Source organism: Antedon mediterranea, chromosome 7 (genome assembly GCF_964355755.1).
Source record: "Antedon mediterranea chromosome 7, ecAntMedi1.1, whole genome shotgun sequence".
Taxonomy (NCBI): Eukaryota; Metazoa; Echinodermata; class Crinoidea; order Comatulida; family Antedonidae; genus Antedon; species Antedon mediterranea.
The window spans coordinates 3,909,522-3,927,729 of NC_092676.1; the positions used below are offsets into that span (position 1 = coordinate 3,909,522).

Here is an 18,208-nt window from a genome sequence, read left to right on the forward strand (position 1 = left end):
TTAAAGATAAAATAAAAACTCAGATGAGCATGTGTACGTGATTCGAATAAAACATATTACCAGATAAATTATATATTGAACAGACAAACTGGTTTGCATACGTTAAAACATACGCTAATGTTCATTGACGCATATTTGTCCATGGCGCGTAAATACAGTTTATTATACTGTAGAATTATGCGTGGTTCCTACTAGAACGCAACGCAGCGACGTATCGACACAAAGTGCTGCATTGCGTAATCAAGTGGGAACCGACGACGCAATAGTGCTGCAAACATCGCAGGTTTGATTTCACGCAAGCGGCGGGGGAAAACACAGTGATGGAATGGGCATTTCTTACGTTGCGTCGCTAGTGGGAACCAAGCTTTAGTTTCCACTCTAGGTCACAACGCAAGGACGTACGTGCAAGGCATATTATTTGACCAATCACAAGTGACAGTTCCATTGATACGTCGCTTGTGATTGGTCAATTAAATCGGTTACTTATATGTCCATGCGCTATTATTGGATAAAAGTAATTTTGAAATATGATAGTAACGGATGACAATGATACTGCTTGATTGCCTAAGAATTGGAATAATGAATCATGATGCTGGCGACAGTGATGTATAGTTTAAGGTTAAATATTCACTACTAACCTGCTTTAAAGGCTAGCTTCGGGTTTAGCATTTCTATAGCTTAGGCCTATTATTATTGCAAAATATTTGCAACAACAGTGATAATAAAGCGTGGTTCCCACTAGAACGCAAACGCAAAGTAACGCAGCGACGTATCGACGCAAAGTGCTGTATTGCATAAACACGAGTGGGAACCGACGACGCAATAGTGCTGCAAACATCGCAGGTTTGATTTCACGCCGGTGGGGGCAAGCACAATTATTAGAAGGAGTAGATACGCTTCCGTTACGATCGTGGTACCACTAAACTAAAGCTTGGTCCCCACTAGAACGTAACGCAGCGACGTATCGACACAAAGTGCTGTATTGCGTAATCACAAGTGGGAACCGACGACGCAATAGTGCTGCAAACATCGCAGGTTTGATTTCACGCAAGCGGCGGGGGCAAGCACAATTATTAGAAGGGGTAGATACGCTTCCGTTACGATCGTGGTACCACTAAACTAAAGCTTGGTCCCCACTAGAACGTAACGCAGCGACGTATCGACACAAAGTGCTGTATTGCGTAATCACAAGTGGAAACCGACGACGCAATAGTGACGCAAATTATTAGAAGGGCATTTGCTTACGTTGTATAGATTGCGTTACGTTGCGTCGCTAGAAAGATCCAAAGCTTAGTATAGCAGAAGTAAAGCAGAAAGAACGTCGCGAGGGAAGCCCCTTTTTCAACAAGGTCATATACATGGCTGCAGTCGCGTGCTCAAATTTGAGTTAGTGTTTACCGACCGACCGAACAACCGACCGACATAGTAAGCTGTAGAGCCGCGTTTACATGCGACTAACAGCGGTGCAGGACCCAGTGAAGAACAGCCCTGTGTAAATCTGAGCATGAATATACTATAGGCCTAACGTTACTATTTAACATTAAACAACATTTAGATCCGGAGCCCACCTTTAAGCTCCCCAATGTTAAAAAAATGACGTATACAGATACACATTCATTTTACATAATACTCGCGTTTATATTTCGATGGCTAACTAATTTAATATTTCATTGATACTGTATATCATATAGAACTGGTACTCGCGAGTAGTCACACGAATATCACAAGTGAGGCTCGCGTTAGTTGTACACGTATGACACGCGAGGGAATATATTTTGTTATCAGCTACCGTAGGCATGGTACTATTTGCTCTTTGAAGTAAAATACCTATATATTCCAATTCTCACACTACGGCTTAAATTACAAAACACTGTAAGTTCTTTGAATATAAACTATAAAATGTAAGGATGAATATATAATGCAATGATATTGAGTTTTGTTGGGTCACACACCCCGACGAACACATCTGCACGAATTATGTAGACTATATTAGTGCATAACATACTGTGAAAATGATGTCTGTATACAACACACTGTGCAGATTATGCCAGTCCCGTTTACTGCTGACGAAATGCTATTACGTGACACATACTGTGCAAAATATGTGCGTGTTTATACTGCGCATGCACATTTAGTCAGTATATTGCCATTATAGTATAGTCATGTACACGATCAGACTGCGCAAACGCTAACAAATTATCCAAATGCAAATTACTGAAACACAAACAATGCAGTGGATATCACTGGCTGGATCTCAATGGAGATATAAATAAAATAAGCAGAAGTAACTATGCCACTTAAAATATTGTGCGCCACTTCTCTGTGTGACGTCACTGACATTTAAAATACAGCTGAACCAGCAAATTTGCATTCTTACAGGTGTCGTGCGTTGACGAATAACGCGCTTCAAAAAGCTTTCACATTACGCAATGTCAACGCGATGTCAACGCAATGTCAACGCGATGTCAACGATCTGTACATATTAGCGCATTGCAAATTAATAAATCTTCATAAATAAATACATTACGATGTCATTGATCCTACATGTGTCGTCTTCTCGTCCACTTTTTAGTATCTCGTTAATTTTTTTTCTGAAATTCGCGTAATTATAATGTATTCCGATTAAATGCTGAGTAACGAATATTGAAATAAATCGAATCGCTCTAACACCTTTTCTTGTCAGCAGTGCCGTTCTGATTTATCAAGTTTTTCATTTCGTTTTTCACTGTCCATTAGTATCTAGATTGCAACAAGCATGTTGATGAGCACATCTGGTACGTGACGACATTACTGAAAGAACGGGAAGAAACTAGATACATAACATTAAGTGTTCAGCACATATCTAATTTTAATCGCCAATTATCTATATTAGACTTAGGTAGTGCTACTTGTTGAATATACAAACAATGATGGCACTGTGTATAAGGCGCAATTGTTTATTGCGCCGCATACATTATTTATTTTCAGGTATTGTAATATATGTAGATATTTTATGCATATCTGTTTGCATCAGCAATTTTTTACGATTTTAACAATTTTTTTTATAATGTACATAGTATATTGTTATTTACACTTGTAACTAAAATATTCAATATGTTATATAATGATGTTGCTATTTGTATGTTTTACCAAGGTTAAAGTTTCTACACTGTCAATATGGAGGCCGTATATTTGTCCGGTCACCGGATCCGGATCGGTACGAAAATGTATTGTATAGATTTAGTAGTAATTCATAATTGTCAGAAAAATTATTCGTAAAAATAATAATACAATAAAGTCAGCATACGCTGTTTAGAGTCACCCTCTATAAATAAGGTGAAAATAAAAGTATAATCAAAAACATGTTATGTAGATCTGGCCCGTAGATGGATGTTTGTCCGGTCGCCGGATCTGGTTCGATACGAAAATGTACAGATGTTTAGATACCGCCGGTAACGATTCATTATCAACGTTTTATTCGCGGAATAGTTTTACTATCTTAATAAAGTAACCCACAAAATTAAGGTGGAGGCAAGATCATTTTCCGGTCGCCAGATATTTTCGGTCGCCGGATATTTTCCCGGTCGCCATATATTTTTCCGGTCGCCGATTCGGCAAGGAAATGCACAGCGATTCATTTAAAAGTTATTCGCGTAAATAGTTTTTACTGTCTTTACTAAAGTTGTTCGAATTATTACTCTGTCACGTAAATTAGAACAAGCTATCTTGAAATATTAATAACGGCACGCGCATTTAGATGGCGTCAATCTAATATAATTGTATTCCAATTAATAACAAATACAGCAGGCTAGCCATAAAATATTGTGTGTTTATCACTTGTGTTTGCGTACAGCAGATAGCGTTATGTAAGCCTGTTTATTGTTGATCATAGCATACAAATACCGTCATTAATGTGTAGGTAACCCAAGGGAATTGGCCAGTTGGCTCTTCATATGATAACGAAGACTAATGCAAAGAGAACATTGTATGTATAATGCATGACATATAGTTCACTGGATTAGTTTCTGAATAAGAGTATTATCAGAATTTGAAAGATTCGTTCCACAAAACCGACTTCCAAGTAACAAACCAATGTGACAAACAAGAAGAGTGAAACCTTATCAATGTCATTTTAATTTTGTCGCATAAATTGATAATATAAAAATAACATAAAGCACTGTCTACACTATCAAACTAGTTTGACAAAAAAAAGTGTGATATACCGAAATATGGTAGTCATATGCCCAAATACAGTAACTTATATGACATCATTATGTCCATATGTTTTTTTTGTCCCATCAAGTTTGATAGTGTAGACAGAGCTTTAAGATATATCGTTATTGTCATGAATACAATATTGTAGACTTGCCCCAAGTGTGTATTTGCTGTCTTTTCTTATATTAGTCCACGAGTCGACGTTTCAATTTTTTTTCTGAAAATACAAGCTCAAGTTGTATACATAAGAAATGCCATATTGCCAAATGCCAAATATTTATCTTTTTATACAATATTAAGTCAAAACTCCGTCTGGATCCCACACTAACAATATTGGTGTAAATGAAATTTGTTTTCTTTACGTGTTTGTCACTTATTAAGTAGTTATCTTCGAAATTGACCTACAGGCCTAAATATGTATTTATACAAAAGTTTTTCTGCAGAGGAATTTGCATACATTTTATTTAACCATTTAATTAAGTGCTATAAAAATGTTCCATAAAACTTCATCAATGAAAATGCCTGCGGGAGACTTTAGTAAGGAGTGAGTGCAATTAGTATAATTACTATAGATTAAGTAATATTAATTCCGTGTGCTATGGTCCGAAATAAAAGATTACATTTTTCTTTTACAACTCCTCAGCGAAGATGTAGAACACGAGCTTTGCTAGATAGAGTGTGTCGTCATCTTCAACGTCACATCTTAATGGAGATGTCGCTAACAGATGCTTACTCATTGGGGTACGCGTTAAGACACTCGTTATCAACGTCTTTGTAACACATGCACTTTAAAGGTAAACTAAAATTCCATCTAAGAGTTGTTATTTTTGTTTTGAAAATAAGCCCATGAAACTTAATATCGAGGTCCACCAAATAAAATCATAAAATATAGCGTATAGTAATGGATGATGATTCATCGTGTCGTGATTGGTGACATTATATAAGAACCAACCAAACTTGCTTTCCACTCTAGACTCAACGCAAGGACGTAAGCGGCAACGCAAGTGAATTGACTAATCCAAAGCGATGGATTATTCGAACTGTCGCTAGAGATTGGTCAACTCACCTTACGTCCTTGCGTTGCGTTCTAGTGGGAACCCGAGTTTTAGCGCGCGACCTCGATTCCGCCCCGTCTCAATTTTCACAGACGAGGTAACGGTAAGCGGAAACCGCGTAGCTTGTCCCACGTAGAATCTGTATCTATCCTGAGCGGAAGCCCGTCCGCTCCTCGCTTTGTGTTAAATAGTCATAAGAAATAACATAGATTCTATATTTTTTATTACCGTCACCGCTCGTCTGTGTAAATTGTCATTAAACGTGTTTAATGCACCACCCCAACAACCTCAATCTTGCCTCTATTTTTAACACGACGACGTAGTAATTATTCCTATTTTCTATCAAATGTCCTTCCTAAGTATTTTCAATCAGCAGTTGACTCATTATAGAAACAGCTTAAATTAATCCTATAAAATGCTATTAATCTAAATTGCTAACTAATCGATAGGGCCATAGGTAATTCAACGCCCTTGATTAGTACATCGTTTGACTGTTTGAAAGATGGACGTCTCGAAGGGAAATATAATCACCTTGTTATTCATAACATATTCCGCCTCTGACATGAATGTGTAAAACGTTCAAAAACCTTATTAATCATGTCAACATTATTCATGCAGTAACTTAATTTTTTTTACTCTTTGATTACCATTTTATCAATAGTTGGTTGGTGATAATCTATACATTGTTTATTCATGAAGTTTATTGCAGTGTCTATCGCAAAAAAATGTCATCATTAAAACAAACTAAAATCAAACGTTATTATACCAGAAAGACATTTAGTTACTGCACTACGTAACTACAGCAGAATAATGTTCACTTTATTCTTTGGAGTAACTATATTTTGTTTATCTTATGTGAGTTCATCCCACTTTTATTTCCATACATTTTGTTCTCTTTTTTCATTTTCATTTCAATACACATTACATTGTTATAATAACAATATTTGTTTTCATCATCTGTATACATACACTTTTTTTTAAAGAGTTTTGTTCATTTTTTTACATATTATCACATTGATTTTTGTTTTTATCTTTTCTCTTCATAGTTTCCTCTTTTTATACATGATATCTATAATACATTTTCATTAACAGGCTTATTATTTCTTACATAGTTATTTTTTTCATCTACATGCATATTTATTTTATACAATTATAATAAATTTTATGTTTAATAAGTAACTATATTTTGTTTACTATTTAATTATTATTTACCAATATTTGTTTTGGTAATCATAATATTTACAATGTCTATCCAAAAATGTTCTACATTGAAAAAAACTAAAATCAAACGTTAATACATAATGAATTTAGTTACTGCAGTAACTACAGCAGAATAATATTTGTTGTGATAATCATGTTGTTTATTGCAATGTCTATCCAAAAATAAAAGTCTATATTGAAACAAATTAAAATCAACCGGTATAACCAGAAAGGAATTTAGCTACTGAAGTAAAAAAGTAGTTACTGCAGTAACTTATAGAGCAGAATAATTTACACGATACCTTTTCAGTTGTGGAGAAAAGAAAAAACTGTCAAAATAAAGATACAATCAACGCATCTTCGAAATAAAGATAAATTGCGACTTCCCGATCTCCGTCAACGCCACATGTATAATTTGATAAAAGTAGTAAAGTCAATCTGTACATCACTGTTCCCATTCAGTAAAGATTTTTTTTAACGAAAGTCGTACTCTGTTTAACTAACGGCTCAAGTGATTAGAAACGTATTACGAATTGCAGAACACGATACGTCAATTCGTGATAAACTAAGTTAGCATTTTTCGGATGTACATCTTCGCCAGCACAAAATTATGTTGAAACTAAATGTATGTACAGTACTGTATGCATTTAAATGCGTTAAAAAAAACGGAATTGCGTTTTTGACGCGATGCATTTTACGTGTATGAAACGCGTTTAGTGCAATTTTGGGTAAGACATACACAGAGAAGTCTGTTGTGATGGTCTAGTAGCGTTCCGTAAAAACACCTCCATTTTGTTTTGATAAGAAAATAAAATATACAATAGATCAACGCTTTGATAACAGACAACTAAAACTCATCTTTCATTGAAATAAATATATGCTTTGCCTTTTTAAGTACGAGAATACGCCATTTTTCATTTTTTTTGCTTAGGGTATACTTTGTTAAATTAAAATTCATTAAAATTAAAATTCATTACTTCGTAATTTTCTGTAGTAACGAATTTAACGTAGCGAGGACCTAGCGCATGACGTATTACATGAAGTACTTACTGACTGTTCGAAAATTATATGAAAACGGTTGAGTTTAGTTAGACTTGTTTTAGTTCTAATGTTTAAATTATATTATATGAATGAGACACACCCACAAAATTAAACAAAATCATATCACAGCATGATTTGCGTACATTTATTTTAATAAAGCTTGATTCACTAGCACGCAAAATGCGTACGTGCGACGCAAGGTGCGCACGGGCAACGCAAGTCAGTTGATCAATCACAAGCGATTCGGATGATCCACCGTGTGGTAATTTGTCAAATTTTGCCTCGCGCTCTTACGCCCTTGCATTGTGCGCGCGGGAACCAAGCTTAAATTTATTCCAACATCGAGAGCATTTTATCAGTTATTTCATATTTTAATTACCACTGCTCTCGTGTGCTGCACGAGTATTACACGCGCGTGAAACGCGATGCATTATACTTTTGCTGTCATTGAAATTAAACTGTATGAATGCCTAAACCGCAGCATTATGATGTTCAATTCTAAGAGATATAATTTCATTTACATATATTTCAATTGAGAAATAATCGACTAGTTGAATTCCGCAAATTCCTTACAAATCACAACGATAAGAAAAGGATTGAATAAATAATTTTCATAAAGTATATCAAAATAATTTTTTAAACAGCAAGTAGCATTTTTGTTTTACAATGTAGTAGATGCTCTTTTGCGAAAAGCGTCAACATTTAAATTCCCAAACGCGCTAAAAATAAATAAGTCTAATGAATTAATTTGTAATTAAGTATAATTAATATTTTTAAAAAATAAATAAAACTTACCGTAAAACTCATAAAAGTCAATTTCTTTGATTCAAATTATTGTGGTCATATAATTGTGTGTCCATTGAAGATATCGAATGCGGATCTGAACGAAATACTGTAGATATCCGTATCTTGTGAATTGTGAGAATAACCGGCACGCAGTTATCGGGCGGATATTTTTTTTAACGCTGAGGGCGTGAGCGTGACTTTAGTAAACCTTTCATAATTTTTGTGGTAACAATAACGTCAGTCAGCCGATGGGTTGAAATATTGTTCTGCAATTAATTTAATTATTCTTTTACGATATTTTTTCTGATTTTTCTATCCGTAAAAGGTGTTTGAATTATAAAAATAAACCTCCAATTAGATGTGAAATTTTAAAAGAGCGTCGATTCTCGTTTTATTTCTTGTATAACTTTGTTATGGAATGTTTTTACTATACTTACACAGATTTTTATAAGTTTTTCTTATACAAACATAAATTAAAAAAAAGAAATATATATATATAGGCTATATTTCTTGCACTTATGAAGGGCTAGTGTTGCCCGAAAGCTCTTCCAATTTTTCCGGCTGTTTTACTTTGTTTTGATTTAGATTTGATTTTTGTTGATTTTGTATCTCCATACTACAGTATTTATATTTTCATAACTATTTTAAAGTATTTAAACCATAACAAAATAATAATAATGTTAAATACTCGATTCTGCAGCTGTCATTAAATAGAGTCTAATTGACTATCGCAAGTCAACTAGATACGATTCTAGCTGTATTAAATACTTTGAATACACGATATCTCTGTCAGTAGATTTAAATCTCGGACAAACAGTATTAAGTCAGCAAGCATGATCTTACTCCACAACTCATTAATAATGAGCTGTGTATTCTTATTATAGTAAGATTCCACGACGCTAATCTTTAACAAATCGTCAATACAGAAAAACACAATTATATGTTTCCTAAGAAAATAATACAGTAAGTAAGTGGATTATGATTGAAATACATTTATATTATTAATACAGTAATTACTATCGGAAGGTGAATTTCGATACTCAAAGTTAAATTAATCTCAGTTAATTTGATTAGTATATTGTTTAAATTTGATTAAATTGTTTGTTCCAATTCTAAATGCATTCAATTCACTGGATACATTTGTAGCCTTTATGGGCCAAATGGCCCTGATGCGATTCTTACGTCACACCTTATGGATAATAATTACTAATTGTATTCATGTTTATTTTGTGATGTTCTATAAGTGATATATTGTTTGAAGGTTTGCATGGCGAAATCAAATGTTGATATAAAATTTACGGTACACCACGTATAGTTCTGAAAAGAACTGTTGAGTTTCTCGACGTTTCGATCAATATGCTTTGATCGTCCTCAGGAGAGAGAATGTCACTCACTCCTGAGGACGATCAAAGCATATTGATCGAAACGTCGAGAAACTCAACAGTTCTTTTCAGAACTAATATACGTGGTGTACCGCAAACTTTGTATCAACGTTCCATAAGTAATTCCAAACTTATGTACGAAAAGAATTATCACGGCCCGGATAGGATAGGTAGGTGTAGCCTATATAAGTCTACTGAGATAAAGTATGATTAAGTTAAATGTTTATTGTAGATTTTAAAACGAATTTGTTTATAACTGTCAATCTTTCTGGATATAATAAATATGTAATAATTATGCTCACCCGATTCTGCTACTGTCCACAGGTGCTATCTGTAAAACTATAGCAAGTTATACACGTTGCTGTCTGCTATAAATGCTGTACTTTTAACACACGGTACACTGTACCTATCCATTCTTGCATGGCAGTACGAAAACCTGCCTATGGTTGTACATCATTGTAAATTGTCAACACACACTGTGCTACAGACAGTGTACCGTGTGTTAAAAGTACAGCATTTATAGCAGACAGCAACGTGTATAACTTGCTATAGTTTTACAGATAGCACCTGTGGACAGTAGCAGAATCGGGTGTTATGCTTCAACAATTCAAATGCCACTTTGTGCATCTATGCTTTGAATGATAATCCATTTCAGAAGTTCGATGGAAATTTATTTCATTAACTTTAGAGATAATTTGTAGTTTAATTTAATGCATGTATATTCATAAAACGAGCGGAATAAAATAAGTGTGATTCAAAGTTGATATGTCTGCAATTGTATAACCTTGCATTTATAAATCACCATGTACACTACTATTGTATTTTGTATAATAAATAATAACTACCGTACTTAAATTAGATCAATCTTGGATTGATTGCTATATTAACCAAATAAAAAAACTACTTTTTTCCGATATTATAGCCTAGTTCAACCCGCATATCTGATGACCAATGTCACTAATTTGCATTTTCTACAGGGCCTGATCAGTTGAGATTATCTTTATTCTATTCGAAAGATAAATTATAAATATATCCCGATATTCTTTCAATGAGTGAGAAGTCTGTAAGAGTAAACGTTATTCACTCTACGTTTTCAAGAACATTACTCATAAACCCTGTTTTCCACTTTGTTGGTGTCCGGCAGGGTTTAATTTTTTACCAAACCCGAAACCAGTTCTAGAAATACCGGGATGGTGTCCGGTGGGGGATAGTTTGACCACGTAGTTTAAGTTCTATTTATTTGCTGTTAGCCGAAACCGTTCAAATTAATTTCAATGTAAATGTTTTTTTATATGTTTGCAAATTACAATAAATTTACTGAACCTACATTTTATATACGAAGATATTGATTTGTTGTTGTCTTCTCTTTTTAGGCCTAAAGATATATTATCCCCCTAAAAACATTTTTTTTTATTATGCAATTTTATAATAATACTTTTTATAATTTTTCACCTTGACCAAAAATTACCTGAAAATTGTAATTTAAAGCAAAAAATAGTCAAATTGGCTGCCATTGGTTGAATGTAACCGTTTGTTTTGTAATTTGATAAGTGAAAGCACTATATTTTTTAGATTTGTTTCTATGGAATTGATTAACATTGTTACAACTAAAATGGCCTATTCAAAGTATGATTTTATTATCTTCATTTTTCATGTTTTTTGGGGACAACACATCTTAAACATTCACAATTCAAATCTAAACGTTAGGCTTGAACCTTTCATTTTCTCCTCATAGAGATGATCAAACGCTTCATTTTGGCTCACAGTAAAATAATTCTTCCAGTCTCCAACCATACCTATAAAAATAAATTGATACACTCAAATAAAACTTATTTGTTAATAAAATAATGTAATATTATATTATTTTTATCGTAAACAATGAAAAGACATGGCCTACCTTTCCTCATAAAGGGAGATACTGAAATATCAATCATTTCTCTAAAGTTGAATTTAGGGTTTTTCTTCATATTACCGAATGAGCAGTGTTTAACAACCTCTTCCAGTTTTCCTTCAGGTACTGGCCAACCAAGGAACACTGATATCTTTACAATGGCAGATCCAAGATCCTGAAAATAGAAAATAAAATAGTCTATATTGATCCGTTGTACATTTATGTTTCCAAGAGGTTTTGGAAAAAAGTGATTTTCTAAAAACATTATAATATAACGGTAGTTACCTATTAAAACAATGAAGAGACACATGTTGTCGAGCGTGCGCAAAGGCTTACTACCTGCACTTTAATTGTACGCGCACGTATATTTTTGTGTGCATTAAAACTGATAACCATCGCTACAGTTGAATTGTGAACAGACAAGGAATTATAACTGAATTTTTGAGTACCTCCTTCATGTCTTCATATTTGAGAAATAATACATTATCCTCATTTCTTCTATTCCACCAGTATAAGTTCATATCAAACCACGAACCACCTACAACTAAATAGATTATTAATATTATTTTCAAAAGTAAGCTATATTTATGAATATTATCTTATAATTGTAAATACTTTTTTAAATACTTACGATCACCGTCATAGAAAGCCTGTAAATATTCATCCCATGTTTCAAATGTTTTTAGCAATTTATTGGATTTGTGAAAATAGTAAAGAGATACGGCGACATCTTTAGGATTTCTGGCAACGTAGACAATCTGTAAAACAAGGTTGAATAAGTTACAAGAGTGTTAAGTAAAGTACAACTATTAGGCCTATAATTATTGAACAGTAAACTAGATGCTAGACTATAGATAGGACTACAGTAGTTTACCAGCTGCTTGTACCATCTAGCTAGGCCTATACATTAATAATGTATTGGGCCTAAATAATTGCTATAAGGCATGTAATACCTTTGGTTTCTTTGTGGTGAGTTCCCTTGGCATGTGGCGGCTCTGAAAATGGGTCCCCATTATGATCCTCGGCGATGGTTTCTTAGCTGTCGTTACATGTGCAAATTCCGTCATACCTGGTTTCAATACATCTAGGAAACTAACACGATCATTTGGATCTATTTCATCTATCTTTCTGACATCATATCCACAAGAGAGGATTGTAATAATTTGTGCTGTCCATGTAGTACCTATATTGATAGTATTCGAAATTAAAATCAGTGTGACCGGCTTTAAAAGATAAACAGACATTCAGTCATTTCCAAAGTGTCGAGTAGTACGATATCAAAAATGCCAGATTAATAAGAGAGATGTGGGTGGGGGAGAGAGAGAGAGGGGAGAGGGGAGGGAGAGAGAGAGAAAGGGAGAGAGAAAGCTAGAGAGAGAGAGAGAAGAAAGAGCAGAAAAGAAAAGTCAATATTTTTTTTAACATCACTAATACAGTAATAATAACTATTGTATGTCCAAAGAAAGTAACGTTAATCTCTGAATCTCTGATAGAAATTTCAAGATGCTTAGGAAAACAATACAACACAAATACAACGACCTTAATAGGGGAGACTATGTAGACTTAATAAGTATGTATTATTTTAATCATTGTCGTCGCTATTACCAGATTTTCGATATGTTATGAGCCACACGTCATCTTCTCGCACTTCGAACGTTTTCATCGCCTCCAGAATTTCATCTGTTGTTTCCCATGGATGACGTATACCGTCAACAATACGATTGCATTCCTTCATATTGGATACCGACTTCTTCTAAAGAAAACTAGTTAAGTAAATTAAGTAATCTTGGACTGATTATTGATAAAATCAAAACCATTGTTTTTGTTTTTAATGTTATGTTAAAGCTTGGTTCCCACTAGGACGCAACACAACGTAGACGCAGCGTATCATCAACGTTCCGTCAGAACATAACAGTGAGGTGCGTCAGACTATGGGAACCACCGGCGACGTATTTTAAAGCTTGGTTCCCACTAGGACGCAACACAACGTAGACGCAGCGTATCATCAACGTTCCGCGGCCGTCAGAACATAACAACATTTCCCGTCACATTATGGGAACCGTCGACGTCGTATTTTAAAGCTTGGTTCCCACTAGGACGCAACACAACGTAGACGCAGTGTATCATCAACGTTCCGCGGCCGTCAGAGCATAACAACATTGCGCGTCACATTATGGGAACCGTCGGCGACGTATTTTAAAGCTTGGTTCCCACTAGGACGCAACACAACGTAGACGCAGCGTATCATCAACGTTTCGCGGCCGTCAGAACGTAACAACATTGCGCGTCACACTGTGGGAACCGTCGGCGACGTATTTTAAAGCTTGGTTCCCACACCAGGAAAACAATACAACACAAATACAACGACCTAAATAGATGCAACACAACGTAGACGCAGCGTATCATCAACGTTCCGTGGCCGTCAGAACATAACATTGCGCGTCCCACTATGGTAACCGTCGGCGACGTATTTTAAAACCGTTTTTGATAGAAGGGTATTTTCTTACGTTGCGTCATTACGTTGCGATGCTGCAAGATTGTTTTCTAGTGTGAAACAACAACAGGGAAAATCGAAAAGGAGGTGGTGTTGGCTTGTTTATTTCAAATACTATAGAGGTCAAAACAAGAACCGATTTGAAAATTAATTTCTGTGAATGTCTGTTTATTGAGATAATTGAAAAAAAGTGTAAAAATGCAATTGTTGGTACTGTCTACAGACCACCAGACATGAAAATAGATGTTTTTAATGATTCACTTGAAGATGTCCTCACTGCTATAGACAAAGAAGGTAAACCATGTTATATCAGGGAAGATTTTAATATCAATCTGCTTAAACATGTAACATGCAGTGATGTAAATGATTTTATTGAAATAATGATGTCTCACTCGTTTTATCCATCTATATCCAAACCAACTAGAATACAAGATCAGTCAGTAACACTAATTGACAACATATTTTCAAATACAATTTCCGAAAAAGTTCTACTGTATCTGGTATACTAGTCTCGGACATTTCCGACCATTTACCAGTATATCAAATAACTCACTCTGCTTCGTCTTCCCACGTAAACACGCACATGAATAAAGGCACCTCAGTCTCATGTGACACGTATATAGTTAACAATAGAAATATTATGAAACTAAATAGTGATTTATTAAGTGCAGAGTAGCTTGGAGTATATGAAGCGACTGATCCAGAAATCGCTTATAATGATTTTCTGGATAATTTTAAGTTTCTATATAACAAACACCTTAAAAAAACTGTAAAGTCATCAAAACAGTATGACAAATTCAAGCAGCCCTGGATGAGTTTTGGGTTACTAAGGTCAAGTAAAAGAAAGCATGTACTGTATAAAAGGTTCATAAAACACCCTACTGTAAAAAACAAAAATACGTATAAAGAATTTAAAAAAGCTTTTGCACGCACGTGCAAAATCGCCAAAAAGATGTATTATGAAAATCTTTTCAATCGAACAAATGGTAATATTAAAAAAACATGGAATGTTATAAATGATGTAATTGATCCGAATAAACGAAAAACTAAAGTTCCATCTTCTTTTACACATAGCAATGAAACTATACATGGTTGCGAAAATGTTGTAAATCATATTAATGATTATTTTATTAATGTAGGTTGTAAGGTTCGAGACAATATTGAGTCTACTACGACAAAATATTCTGAATACCTCACAAACAAACAACGCAACTCAATGTTTTTTTGCTATGTTGATGAGGAGGAGGTACTAAAAGTTATTGAATCTCTCGATTCAAACAAAGCCCCCGGATTTGATGACATTTCAGCAAAAGTTGTAAAGGAAGTAAAATACAATATTTTAAAGCCGCTGACATATATTTTTAATTTATCACTTCAAACTGGACTAATACCAGGGAAGTTGAAAATTTCCAAAGTTGTTCCCATACATAAAAAAGGGGACCGCCATTTGGCCTCAAACTATCGTCCCATATCGCTGTTGCCCATTTTTTCGAAAGTTTTTAAAAAGATTATCCATAATCAATTATACAATTATCTTACAAAATGTAAAGTGTTAAGCAACAATCAATATGGATTTAGAAACAAACACTCAACTTCTCATGCTATGATCGACTTGGTCCATAAAATATTAAATGCATTTGAAAAAAAGGAATATGCACTTACTACCTTTATGGATTTGTCAAAAGCGTTTGACATTATCGATCGCAGTATTCTGTTGAGCAAATTGGCGCATTATGGTATAAGAGGCATCGTTTTAATGTGGTTTAGAAACTATTTAAGTGGCCGCAAACAATATGTTTATGCCAACGGTAGATCATCATGTTTAAAAGACACCAATATAGGGGTGCCACAGGGTTCTGTTTTAGGACCACTTTTGTTTTTAATTTACATCAATGATATAAGTCGAGCAAGTAGTAAAATAGATATAATTAGTTTTGCTGACGACACAACTTGTATAACAAGGGGAGATGACCCTACAATGTTAAACCATACTATGAATATTGAACTAGAAAAAATAAACGTATGGCTTAAAGCAAATAAGCTGTTACTGAATGTCAGCAAAACTAATTACGTTGTTTTTTGAACTAACCAAAAGAACTTTGACAAAAACCAGTTTAAAATAAAAATGAATAATGTGTTATTACATAGAAAAGAAAATGTGTGACATTTCTAGGTGTAATTTTAAACGAAAATCTTAACTGGAAACATCACATACAGCTTATTAGGAAAAAAATGTCTAGGGCAATTGGTATACTTTTAAAAGTAAGAGAATTCTTTCCTCATAAAGTCCGTATTAGTCTTTATAACACCTTAGTATTACCTCACCTTCAGTATGGTAACTTAATATGGGGAAATACATACAAGAGCACGTTAGAAGGAATACTAAAACTCCAAAAGAGAGCTGTAAAATGCATTACCTTCTCTAAATCCAGACAAGCCTCAGAGCCACTGTTTAAGAAACTAAAAATATTAAATGTTTATGATATTTACAAACTAAACGTCATAGGATTTATGGCAAACGTAAAATTCAATGAATTACCACATCACATTTTAAATATTTTTAATTACTGTGAAAGTATTAGGCCTACTCATAACCTCAGAACAGAAACTGAATTCGAAATTCCCTTCACAAGACTAACTTGCAGTCAACAGTTTATACACATATAGGCCCATGGACCAAAATTGTGGAAAGAATTCACTTGTAATGGTGGTAATAAACCGGTTATCTTAAAGAAACAAAATAAATGTATAAAAAAACAGGTTAAAAAATACTTTTTATCACTATATGCTGATTAACAACACCTTTGTTTATTTAAGTTCTATATACTTGTTCTTATGTAAAAGGGTCCTACAAAAAAACGAAGCTACAGCTTTTTTATGCAGGATCCCTGTTCTCAGTTGTACTGTAATTATGATGTACTGTAATTGATGACTAAATAAATGTGAAAAAAAGTAACATTACATGACATTTAACCATCATATCTTATAACTGAATAAAAAATTAACCGAGCCCTAATCCGTTTACTGAAGATAGTATTCCTATTAATAAGTTTATATTTATGTAACATATAAATCAGAAAAAATGTTTAAACAAATTAAATGTACACACATATTATTTATAACAGAATATCGTAATAAAAGTTAGCCGCATAAAAGACACCAATAAGTTTATTTTATTTAAAAGACGATAAATAAAAAAATAAAAACTCACCCGTGCTCTTCACGAGAGTGAAAATTTGAGGTTTGATTAAAATTACAATAACAATCGCTACATACAATTGTTAAAGAATACCAGTGAAAAAATTTTATTTTTCTGACCTAAGACATCTTGTAATAACGGATGTGATATTAATTATTATTATAGGCCCTGATTATAATAATGTACGGTAATGAGATTCAATCTATAAGGTCTAATCAACAGGGCAAGATTGTGAGTAGGCCTATAATATGATATTAATAATTAATTTGATGGAAATCGATTGTATTTTTATAGCCAATGTGTATTAATTATGGCATGTATATTCATAAAGCGAAGAATATTTTTTCTTTATCATCTAAAAGAGTTTTAAACGGCTTATATTGAAAAGGTAATAAAACTTAATTCCATTTCATTTGATCTTCTTGCCACGTGACGGATAGGAAGTTTAAAATTTGATAATTTGTCAGCTGTCTTGATCATAAAAAAAATATGTTATTGTTAGTAGTGTACAATATTGTGAATATATTGTACTACTGACTTTATTAATTTACAGCCGGTAGAGAACGTGGACGTACAGATGTAAATTGCTAACATTACTTCACGTGAAATGTTTTATATTAACAGCAAAATATCCTGGGCAATATTAAACATTTATACATAGGTTTACTTTCGGAATTTGTAGTCTGAATAAAATTATATACTAGACATTTAGAATCTTGCTAAAATCTTTAGTATTATTACTAACTATACCAAGCTGTATTATTTTGTTTATATTGGGGGCGCTTTAATGTTTATTTAACCAGAGCCATATATATATATGGCTCTGTATTTAACTTCAAACTCTTTAAGCCCATCAAAATTAAAATTTAATTTTCAAATAAATTTTGCACCATTATGTAATGATTCTACTCGTTTAAATTATAGTCTAATATAATTAAATCATTTTTTTATAATTAAGGTAAGAGT

General features: G+C 33.6%; 1 protein-coding gene and 1 long non-coding RNA gene across 2 annotated transcripts in view; both read right to left on the minus strand.

Annotated features, from left to right (window-relative positions):
* Positions 1 to 8,403, minus strand: part of LOC140053923 (uncharacterized) — a 42,154-nt gene extending 33,751 nt beyond the window's left edge. The window contains exon 1 of the long non-coding RNA XR_011846467.1: positions 8,286 to 8,403. This is a non-coding gene — a long non-coding RNA (uncharacterized lncRNA). The remainder of the gene's footprint in view (positions 1 to 8,285) is intronic.
* A 2,875-nt stretch (positions 8,404 to 11,278) lies between these two features.
* LOC140055113 (sulfotransferase 1A3-like) lies at positions 11,279 to 13,294 on the minus strand. The gene is made up of 6 exons (XM_072100320.1): positions 13,155 to 13,294; positions 12,503 to 12,732; positions 12,181 to 12,307; positions 11,999 to 12,093; positions 11,556 to 11,724; positions 11,279 to 11,454 (listed from the first exon to the last, which is right to left on the minus strand). The coding sequence occupies exons 1-6, from the start codon at positions 13,282 to 13,284 to the stop codon at positions 11,342 to 11,344; spliced, it is 864 nt and encodes a 287-aa protein (XP_071956421.1). The 5' UTR covers positions 13,285 to 13,294; the 3' UTR covers positions 11,279 to 11,341.
* Positions 13,295 to 18,208: the final 4,914 nt, after the last annotated feature.

Excerpts from the sequence above, each read along its gene's own strand:
- LOC140055113 (XM_072100320.1), bottom strand. The coding sequence starts at position 13,284 with ATGAAGGAATGCAATCGTATTGTTGACGGTATACGTCATCCATGGGAA. Across the intron at positions 12,308-12,502 it reads TCACCACAAAGAAACCAAAG|ATTGTCTACGTTGCCAGAAA; the intron begins GTATTACATGCC and ends CTTGTTTTACAG. Across the intron at positions 11,455-11,555 it reads ATCTCCCTTTATGAGGAAAG|GTATGGTTGGAGACTGGAAG; the intron begins GTAGGCCATGTC and ends TTATTTTTATAG.